This window comes from Drosophila innubila (assembly GCF_004354385.1).
Source record: "Drosophila innubila isolate TH190305 chromosome 2R unlocalized genomic scaffold, UK_Dinn_1.0 1_C_2R, whole genome shotgun sequence".
In the NCBI taxonomy this organism is placed as follows: Eukaryota; Metazoa; Arthropoda; class Insecta; order Diptera; family Drosophilidae; genus Drosophila; species Drosophila innubila.
In genome coordinates this window covers 3,599,046-3,609,998 of record NW_022995374.1, presented here as the reverse complement: position 1 = coordinate 3,609,998, position 10,953 = coordinate 3,599,046, and the positions used below count along the sequence as shown (strand labels likewise).

At 34.7% G+C, this 10,953-nt stretch overlaps 1 protein-coding gene across 1 annotated transcript; it reads right to left on the bottom strand.

Moving 5' to 3' along the window:
* Positions 1-4,533: 4,533 nt before the first annotated feature.
* Positions 4,534-10,827, bottom strand: LOC117785328 (putative phosphatidate phosphatase). Its single transcript, XM_034623280.1, has 6 exons — positions 9,749-10,827; positions 6,265-6,416; positions 5,975-6,211; positions 5,733-5,912; positions 5,383-5,559; positions 4,534-4,813 (listed from the first exon to the last, which is right to left on the bottom strand). Exons 1-6 carry the CDS (start codon positions 10,107-10,109, stop codon positions 4,802-4,804), a joined length of 1,119 nt encoding a protein of 372 aa, XP_034479171.1. The 5' UTR covers positions 10,110-10,827; the 3' UTR covers positions 4,534-4,801.
* Positions 10,828-10,953: the final 126 nt, after the last annotated feature.

Genomic DNA, 10,953 nt, shown 5'->3' with positions numbered 1-10,953 from the left:
TGGCAGTCAGTAAATGCGAGGGCAGTTCCATAAGTTGCAGGATCTTAAGGTTTTATAACTACAAAAATTGATATAATCTCTTACTTTTTTTATTAAACTTAAAATTAAAATAATTTGTTAGTTTTTGTGGTCAAAAATAAACATAACTTAAAAACAAAAATGTAATGTTAATATATTTTGAAAAAAATGAAGTAAATCATAATGAAAATTTAAATAATTATTTGTACTTATACTTTTTTTTTGTGAAACGCCCATAATTTTTTATATTTATTATATTTATAATTGAAATGTTTATTAATTTTTGTAATTATAATATAATTTTATTATTATTTTAAAAGCTGAAAATAAGTTTTATTTTTGATTTTAATAATAAAAATTTATACTAAGAGTTACATATACATAATATGGTTTTTAAATAAACATATTATTATTATTTAATTAATATGAATTTTAAATGAAAACCTAAACCAACCCAAAATCTCCCAAAAATTTATGAAGACTTAAGAGATTTTCGGTTGGTTTCGTTTTCTGTGGCACCCCTGATAATAATTATTTCATATTTTATTTATCTAAATTAATTTTTATAATAAAAAATAAGTCTTATTTGCAAACTACTTTCAAATCCCCCCTCGTGTGAGAGTAGGACGAGGAGTTCTCAATGTTGTTGGCTGTCTTAAATGAAAACGTTAACAGTTTGTTTGCCAAAAGTTGAAAGCAACTTAAGCCGCTTGAAATGAATGTATTGTAAAGCCGGCAAACGGGTACTCATAGATCATTCACTCATTCAGTCATTCAGTTATTCAGTTGTTCAGTTGATCAGTTGTTCACGAGGCACATTAAGAGGTGTCAAAAGAGGCGCTTGTTGCCGAATCCCGCTGTGCGGCAAAAGGGGTGCAACAGTGTTGCAATAAGTGAAAGGGGTGGCAGTTGCATGTTGCAAGTTATTTATGTGTCACTTTTAAGCAACGACAACAATTTTAGCCGCATTCAAAATGCATTCAAATGGAAAATAGCGCAGAATTGTCTAAGAAATAAAAATAAAGGGAGAGAAAAAGGAAGAGGGGGAGAAGTCAAAGGTAAGGGAAGGAGGGGCTTAACAAGGCGTTACCTGAAATTTCCGCTAATGTGCGCATAAATTCGTTGCAGAGTCGACGCCTCGTTGTAGAGTGTCTAGATTTATGCGCTTGTAATCTTTATAGGCTGCCAGCTTTGAATCTCGGCTCTGGCCATGTTGTTATCTATTAAAGCCTGACCAAGATTTATAGATTTCACTTACGGCCAGGCCAATAAATAATGCGCATATCTGCAAATTGACGCGAGCTCATTAATAAACGTTTAGGGCCAACACAAGTTGCCTGAGGGACAACTAATTGCTGCCCACATGACTTGTAGCTGTACCTGTATTGTAGGTGCCACAGGACATGTTGCCCCACGTTGTGTGTGGCTGCCACAGAATCCAACAGACACCACGTTCCGTTCGTAGACAAAAGGCTGCGGGTTTAAAAATAAAATGTTACCCACGCCAATCTTGGCCCACGTTCGCCATAACGACCTATGACTGCGCAGATACCCTACTCTACTCCCTCCTGCCCTCTGCCTCATCATCCTTGCCCCTTCACCATCCCCCTGCATGTGGAAAATTTAACGCTTTCTGTGCTGGACATTGCAGCATGAAATGTGGGCATACCTGGCGGCGTCACGGAACTGCAATGAGCTCAGCTAGAACATGTGACAGCGGCTTGCTCGACTCTAAAATACCCTGTCGATATGCTTGCTTAAATAAACAGAAACAAAGTATACAAAAATAATTATAAATACAAAGCATTTAAATAGAATGGAAAGTCTGTAATGAATTTAGTATTTAATTTAATTTAATAATAATTTTAGTTTAACTAACTTAATGAAATACAATACCATATATGTTAATGGTTTAATAATATATAAAAATTTTTAAACATTTTCTCTCAAATTACTCAAATATGATTAAAAGCTTTTCAGTAACTATGCCACGTTTTGTTTTTGTTTTTTAATAATATATTTATTTTCTTAACACAAAAATTAAAAAAATATTAGGCAGTAAAAAAATATTAAATTTAAAAAAATAGTGCGTTTTCTTTAAAATAAATTAAGAATCGTATTTCCCACTTACAAATGAATATTTCTTATAAGCAGTTATAAATTATATTTGTTTATCATTTTCTTTGTATAAGCATACAAATCAAATTTAGATCCTTAGATTTTTTTTGTATATTCATTAGTATTAAAATCAAGACTGCAAACCTCCAAAATTTTCTTAAAGGTTCGGTTCGGTTTTTTTTAAATAAATCAAATTTTGATGATAAATTAAATTTATTTGAAGATTTAAATATGACTTATCTTAATTCGAAGTCTCAAATAATTGCGTAATTTTAGAAAACTATAAAATTTATGTAATTATTTTGTTTTTTCGAGCCGAACCTTTTATTTTAGAAAGTGGTTCGGTAAAGGTTCGGGTTCGCAAAGTAAATAAATTCAAGGGTTCGGTTCATGATCCGGTTCGGGCTGCTTACAAAGCCGAACTGAACCGGTTCTACGAGGTTCGGTTTGCAGCCTTGATTAAAATATATATCTTTATTTATTATATATAAGTATTTATTTATATTTTAAATTTATTTATATATAAATAAATAAACACCAATTATAGCCGGGTTTTCCAATTTGTTATTTCGTTATTTTGCATACAATTTTAAAAATTCCATTTACTTTCTTTACTTTTCTAAACGAATTGTCTATGTATTATATATATAATTATGTATTTTTTAAATACATTGAATTTAAAGGCAATTACATAAAAATTTCAACTGTTAAACGAAATAATTTGTGTTTTTACAGATAAACAAAAAACTACAATTCAGATGGTAAGCTAAAAAAAAGTTTATCCTATTTAAGCACCTTTATAAATTTTTAACTGCCCAATTATGCCCTAATTTTCATTAAATTTCAAATTATACAGGGTATACGCAAGAACACAAAACAATAACTTTTATCACGAGCTGCCGATGCGAATCGAGATTTGTCCATTGTGTGAGTGCGAGTAAGAGTTCGTATTTTTATTTTAATGTTTTAATGGTGCGAACATGAATGATCCGCTGCCTCCCCTAAAATGCAATTTTCCACACATTTCGTCATAAATAAAAAGCGGAGTGTGTCTCGGTGTTACCTCGAATTTTCATGGTAAGCATTAGTTTTAGCGCTCGAAATTTGAAATTGCCAATTTGTTGGGCTGGGAAAAATGGTGGAAAATGGAGAAACAACTTAACTGCCTTCGGGGCATTTGTCATAGTCGTAAAAAAAAAGTTCTCATTTGCAAGAAACACGATTTTGCCTATCAACAGCTGGCGATAAATTGGGACATAAACTTGAAGCTATTGACAGACACGAATCCGGCCAATTGACAACACCAGATGCAGATACATAAAAGTATATGTATATATATATGCAGGCGAGGCAATTGAAAAGCCAGCTAAAAAAAAAATGGAAGAAATGTGGGGAAAATTAAAGAAATGTTGTAAATTGGGGGAGAGAGAGAAACTGAAATGTAATTGTTGTGATAAAAGCGAAATAAAAAATTGTGTTAATTGTCCAAAGACTTGGCATGAAAATTTGAAATGGAATTGTGCAGTCTCAAGTGGCAGCTGTGGCAGCTCTTTGTGGCTTGTGGCTTGTGGCAACAAAAACATTTAACAAACTCATCAATCTGCGAGCAAAAGACTTGTTGACTTAACCACTAAAAGCGACGTGTTCAAACTGCAGCTCATTCTGGATTGAGTTATGGACTTCTTCCCCTGCTCCCCAATGTGGCATGCCCCAATGTGGCATGCAACAGCTTCACTTGTGGCATGAGCAATAAATTCAATTAATATGCAAATTGCATGCAAATCAAAAGAAGCACTGAGCAGGGAAGCAACAACTAATTAAAAGGCCAAAAACAAATTGGCCCCTTCTTTTAAACTGCAACTGTTGCTAATTGTTAATTAGCCATTAGTGGCAGCCATGTCCAGACTAACCAAATAGCCAAGTGGCAAACTGGTTGGCCATAAGTCATGTTCTTATCTGGCGCCAAACTGTCAGCTAACGGCAACTGCCAAACGCATTTTGGCCACATCAGAGCAGCCAATAAGCTGACAGAGAACTTTTAGCCAGTTTCAGCTATTCAGTTAGCCAAGTTACCAGTTTCAGTTAACAGCTTTTGGTCAATGCAGGTCAAAGTTTTAATCACATTAAATCAGAGCCAAGGATATTTCCCTAATTAAAGTTAACAGTTTCTTTAACAAAATTCAATTGATGCAAACGAATGCTCTACACCCATATACCCTGTAATCACTCAACATTGACATCTATGTCTAATGCCTCTGAAAAACAAAGGCAGATAATCAAGATAATTTTATAGATACTTTCTTAGCTATTTTTAGAACCCGTACTTAAAAAAAATTCGGGGTCTTCTGATTTCAATCAATAAAGTGTATTTTTAAAATAATTCAAGTAAAAGAAGTTAAGATTCACTATAAAAAGTTTATTTAAAAATAACTAAAGTAAAGCACAAGACATAGAACGTAACGTATATATATATATATATGTATGTATATATAAAGTTAAAAATGTATGAATACATTCATAGATAAGTAGATAGTCGTACAGGTAGAAACTAACAATAAATTAAAAACTGAAACTTCATGCACAGGAAATTTAAAGCGGAGAACGAAGCGGTGGGAATTGAAGCGTTTTTGAAGTTGCGATTGCGGAGAAACCCTTTTGGATCAAGCTACCAAATTGTCTGGAAAGAGAAAAATAAAATTAGCATATCAATAACATGAATGAGGTAACAACACAGTTGATACATTTGTACCAATAATTTCAATATTTAAAGTTGCGCAAATTAATAAAATTTAGATGCAAAATCAATTCAAATGTGAATCTATGATCAAAAAGGTACTGCTCATAAAAATCGGTTAAGATTTGACAAAGTTATACAAGATCAAAAAAAATATAAAATTTTTCGAAAATGAGCAAAATTTTGATGCAGGCTTAATTTAGAGGTGAAAATATGTTCAAAAAGATATTGTTTATCAAAATCAATGAAGTTTTGGCAAAGTTATGAGACCTCAAACTTTTGAAAAATATGCTATGGGGTTGGTATGGAAAAAAAAACAAATGTGCGAAAAATTTTAAATTTCTAATTTAAAAAAATTTAAATGCAGAATCACTTTAGAGATCAAAAAGACAGTTTTTATGATAATCGATAAAGTTTTGTTAAACTTATGAGAGTTGAAAATCTTTGAATAATATCAAATACTTTCTTAAAGGATCAACCATGGCTAATAACTGAGTTTTGACTGAACTTACCACCACAACCGCGTAAGTGAATCCAATTGCTGAACCGGCCAACACATCCGACCAATGATGCTTGTAGTCCGAGATGCGGCTTAAAGCCGTGTACCAGGCGAACATGAGCAGGAGGAACTGCAGCAAGTGGCGGAACATTTTAAGGCGTGGCCAGTGCATCCGACGCTGCAAATAGATCTGATCCAGGAGGATCGATAGATTAACAGTTGATAAAAGTCGAGTTTAGTTGTATTTTTTAACATTTCAGTATTAATTTTCATAATTTTAATTGAACTTATGTAAACTTTTCTTAGTTGACATTTAAATAACTAAATAAATAAATAATCAGGGATTAAAACTACCATACTTACCACCAGATAAATCATCGAGTAGCAAGCGAAGCTGGCATGTCCACTGGGAAAGGACAATCGCATATCCTTAAGCATCTTGGAGCTTACATTGATCGCCGAGCAGCTAAAGTCCTCGATATAGCGACCCACATTGACTTCATCCCGACAAGTTGTGCCGTCCAGAAGCACGGGTTGACAGAGCTGCAATTAAAGCACTTGGAACTGAAACTGGAATCTAAACAAGAATCCGAACTGTAACTTACAGTCATAAAGTGCGGTCGCAGTCGGCCAACAGCGTACTTGGCTATATCCGTGGTTAACTGTTCGATGCCCAAACCGAACACAAAGTAGCCAATCCTACGATAACATTCCAGCAGCCAATGGGGCAACTCCATGTGGCACAGATAGTAACCGCTGCCCTCCTGCTGACTGTGATAATGACCATGGGAATGCTTCTGATTGTGCTTATCCTGCGATCTGTAGAACTCCACCAGCAAGATCTGTGCGAGAAAGTATGCTTAGATATGAAAGCTTCTACTTATCAACATCTTACCAGGGATACGGGCAGCGCTGCACACATCAGATACAACATCCAGCTGCGTATGGTTGAGTCCTTATACGGATGCTTCAGCGAGAGATCGCTGCAGAAGAATCCCTGCTTGTTTGGCTCACCCCAAAGCGAGAAACCGAGCATGGTCAAACCAACTGTCGAAGGGGAAAACGACAATGTAATAAGAGTTGAAGATTAGAGAAAAGATTGTTAAAAGGTCTGTAAAATGCGTAAATCCAAGGTTACAATCTTTATAAAATGAATCAATTTACACACATAATTGCATTTTATTTCTAAAATATTAAAGCCCAATGGATCCATATTTTTGTTGTATTAAATTGAACCAAGGTTCAAACCCCAAACCTTGGGTTCAGCAGGTATATAAGTCGGTTGTGAACCGAACCTAAGTCTTGCTCTATGGCTGAAACCATCAAAAATTAGCTGATTTTCAAGCGGAATGTCATTTTGATCATGATTTGGCCTCTAAATTAATTCTGCATTTAAATTTTTAACATCTAGAAAAAATGATATTTTTTCGATTCTAAGCTGTCTAACATCCAATTTTCCATGCTTACCCCTTGACATTTTTTCAAAAAATTTGATCTTTCATAACTTCATCAAAAATTATCCGATTTTCAAGCGGAATGTCATTTTGATCATGATTTGGCCTCTAAATTAATTCTGCATTTAAATTTTTATCATCTAAAAAAAATGATATTTTTTCGATTCTAAGCTGTCTAACATCCAATTTTCCATGCTTACCCCTTAACATTTTTTCAAAAACTTTGATCTCTCATAACTTCATCAAAAATTATCAGATTTTCAAGCGGAATACCATTTTGATCATGATTTGGCCTCTAAATTGTTTCTGCATTTAAATTTTTAACATCTAGAAAATTTGATATTTTTTCGATTCTAAGTCATCTAACATCCGATTTTCCATGCTTACCCCTTGACATTTTTTTAAAAACTTTGATCACTCATAACTTCATCAAAAATTAACCGATTTTCAAGCGTAATGTCATTTTGTTCATGATTTGGCCTCTAAATTGATTCTGCATTTAAATTTTAATCATCTAGAAAATTTGATATTTTTTGATTCTAAGCCATCTAAGATCCAATTTTCCATACCCCTTGACATTTTTTCAAGAAGTTTGATCTCTCATAATTTCATCAAAAATTAACCGATTTTCAAGCGGAATGTCATTTTGATCATGATTTGGCCTCTAAATTAATTCTGCATTTAAATTTTTAACATCTAGAAAATTTGATATTTTTCGATTCTAAGCCATCTAACATCCAATTTTCCATACTTACCCCTTGACATTTTTTCGAAAACTTTGATCTCTCATAACTTCATCAAAAATTATCAGATTTTCAAGCGGAATGTCATTTTGATCATGATTTGGCCTCTAAATTAATTCTGCATTTAAATTTGTAACATCTAGAAAATTTGATATTTTTTTCCAGGTATTAGAGCGAATCTCTATTAGAAATTCAGCAAGAGGATCCTCACCAAAATTTTTAGGTTATCAATATAATTTATTATATCGTATAAAAAATTGGAAAAATAAATAGTGCTAAAACCAAGTGGGTCAGTTGCAATATGAAGCTAGCCGAGGGTGGCCCACCAGAATGATAGTGATAGTGATAATGATAATGCTGATGCTGATAATGATGATGATCTGCAACATTGCTGTGCGGTGGTTCGAGTGTCGGATTCTAGCTGACACACAGGCTCAACGGAACATCGGAACGAGGTCTGCTGATGATGCCTAAATTAAATGTGGGTAAACAAACAGCGCCAGTTCCAGTTTAAAGCTCAAGCTGTTGGAGTGAATGATGATTCTGTTGTTGATTTTGTTGCTGTTTTTTGTTAAACAAGCGACAATAAATAAATTCCCCCCACAAACATTTACGTAAATTAAGTCAAATGCCGTGTATAAATCAGACAACACTCGATTGCGCGAATATTTGGGCGCTGATTGAGGCAACAATTGGAATTTACCATCAGCCGCCCCTCTAGCTACACACAAAAAAATGCTTATTCATTATTTAGAAAAAAGAATATACTACATGCAACAATTCAGAATGTTTTCATTAATTTAATGGAAAATATGCGAACGATGATACAAGCGCGTGAACAAGAGGCGCCCAACTGGGACCCAGATAATATTCACAGTCGTACATACCTTGTGACTTGTGAAAACCTTGATATGGCACATTCTACCCCACAACTGCACTTGGGCCATTAAAGAACCCAGAGCTACTTCACAATGGATTCATAAAGCAGTTTATGTGTTGAAGTGCAAGAGTTCAATTGGTACAAAGTGATAACAGATCGTAAACAAAGAGTTCGAAGAGAAGTGACAGTTCTCTTAGAGCTAATAAATAAATTATGTGGTTCTCAAATTCCTTTTCTTTCATTTCCATTTCAAACAACTTAATTTCAAAGTTTAAGTTTCGCATAAGAAATTCCCAATCAATAGTTCATCTCTAACTAGACTCCATTCTTATAATTAGGTTCATTTAAAACTGGCTCTGTTCCAGTCCTAAATTTCCCATAAAATACTACCATTGAAAGTGATTGGTAAGGAATATTGATATCTTTATTCAGTTCCATTTCAGAATGACCCGATTCATAGCTTCTATGGTAATTTCCTAATCAATTATTTAACTCTAGCTAAATTCGATTCGTTTTCTTAGTCTCACTAAAAACTGGCTTAGTTCCAGGCTTAAATTTCCCTGAGTTTATTCCCACTGAGAGTGGGTAGGAATAGTGTATTGATTTCTTTATTCAGTTACATTCTTTATAGGAAATTCGTAATTAATTGCTCAACTCTAGCTAAATTAAATTCGTTTTCTAGATTCATTTTAAGCTATCTTTAAGTTTGTAGCTTAAATTTCGCCATAATAAATTTCCACTGAAAGTGATTGGTAAGGAGTATAGTATTGATTTCTTTATTTATTTTTATTTCTAACTTTGATTTCCTATAGAAAATTCCCAATTAATTACTCAAACATGCTAAATTCGATTCGTCTTCATAGTTTCATTTTAAGCTCACTTAAATTTTCCTATAAAAAATTCGCACTAAAAGAGAGTGGTAAGGAATATGGTATTGATTTCTTTATTTATTTTTATTTCTAACTTTGATTTCCTATGAAAGTTCCCAATTTATTACTCATACACAGATAAATTCGATTCGTATGGTATTGATTTCTTTATTTAATCATATTTTTAACTTCGAACTCCTATAGAAAATTACCAACTAATTATTCAACCCTAGCTAAATTTAATTCGTTTTCGTAGTTTCATTTTAAGTTAACTTAATGTTCGTAGCTTAAATTTCACCATAAATTATTTCCACTGAAAGTAAGGAGTATGATTTTCATTCTCTTTTCCACTCGTACTGCAATTTACATTCACTTCAATTAAAGCTTGATCAAATTTCCATGTTTATAAATTATTTTCGCGATCAAAACTAACCGCAGCTGAGCAGAATCAGATCCACAAAGATGCGTCCAAAGATGTGAGCTGTGCCGCGAGCTGTTCTCTTGGGGACAAGTGCTCCAACTCCAGCCGCAAATGGCGGCAGCTGCAAGTCGACTTTAACATTGTTGTTAATGTTGTTGTTGTTGTAATGCTGATGCTGTTGGTGTGGATGTTGTGGGTGTTGTGGATGTTGTGGGTGTTGTGGGGGAATTGAATTCGCCGCGGCGACTGCTGCTGCTGCTGCAATGATGCTCGCTGCCGTCGGCGAGGATGGTTCCTCGCTGGAGCTGCTCTGACTCTCGAAGCGTTGCAGCGGCGTCGTATCGCAGACACTCGCAGGTCGCAGGCTGCTCATTTTTGGGCGTACGTGGGCGTGGCTCTACTGCACCTTGCCAACACAGTGTGTGGGCATTTTTGTTATCACTTCAGGTCCAAATATTCAAATATTTGAAATGCGCGACTCGGCAATAAATAAGGCAATGCGCGATTTTGGGCATATGCTAATGGACAAACGGAACGGAACTGGGATTAGCTGCTGAGTGCTGGAATTTCGGTATGCTTTGGTTTTGTATCGGTGTATCGGTGGGTATTTTAACAAGGTATTACGAGTGCGCCTTTTTCCAGGTTAGTGATAAGCGTCCGAGTTGCGTAAATAAATGCCGAACATCGATAATGTAAGGTAAACAAAATGATTTGGTTATTTGCTTAGGGGCGGCAATGGAAAATGGGAAATTGCGCAAGTGAGGAGTCCAAAATATTTGGACAAATATTGCTGGCGACGCACAAAAAATTTCTTTAATTTGTCTTTAATATCTGCACTTGCATTGCTTTCATTTGCGTTTCTACTTTTACACACGGCAGTTTGTTGAGCTCGAGGTTGCTTAGTTGGCCATAATTCTTGTTTATTTTGGTTAATGTTTCGATTCTTTCTTTTGCCGCACTTTTTTACTTGCACTTTCTGTCCGTTGCTTATTACGCGCTTTTCTTTCGCATGCGCAGCGCCGCTGACGACGAACAACGAGCAGAAACGAGCGAAACGATAGCGACCGCTGCGCTCAACAGACAACGAAGAACTAAGCAAGTGAGTCCATCAGCCACCATGAAAATAGCCCAACTACCATTGAGAGCAAGAGAGTCACACACACACACATTTGCTTGTCTGCTTACTTTCTCTCTACTTTGGGCGATCTCTCTCTCTA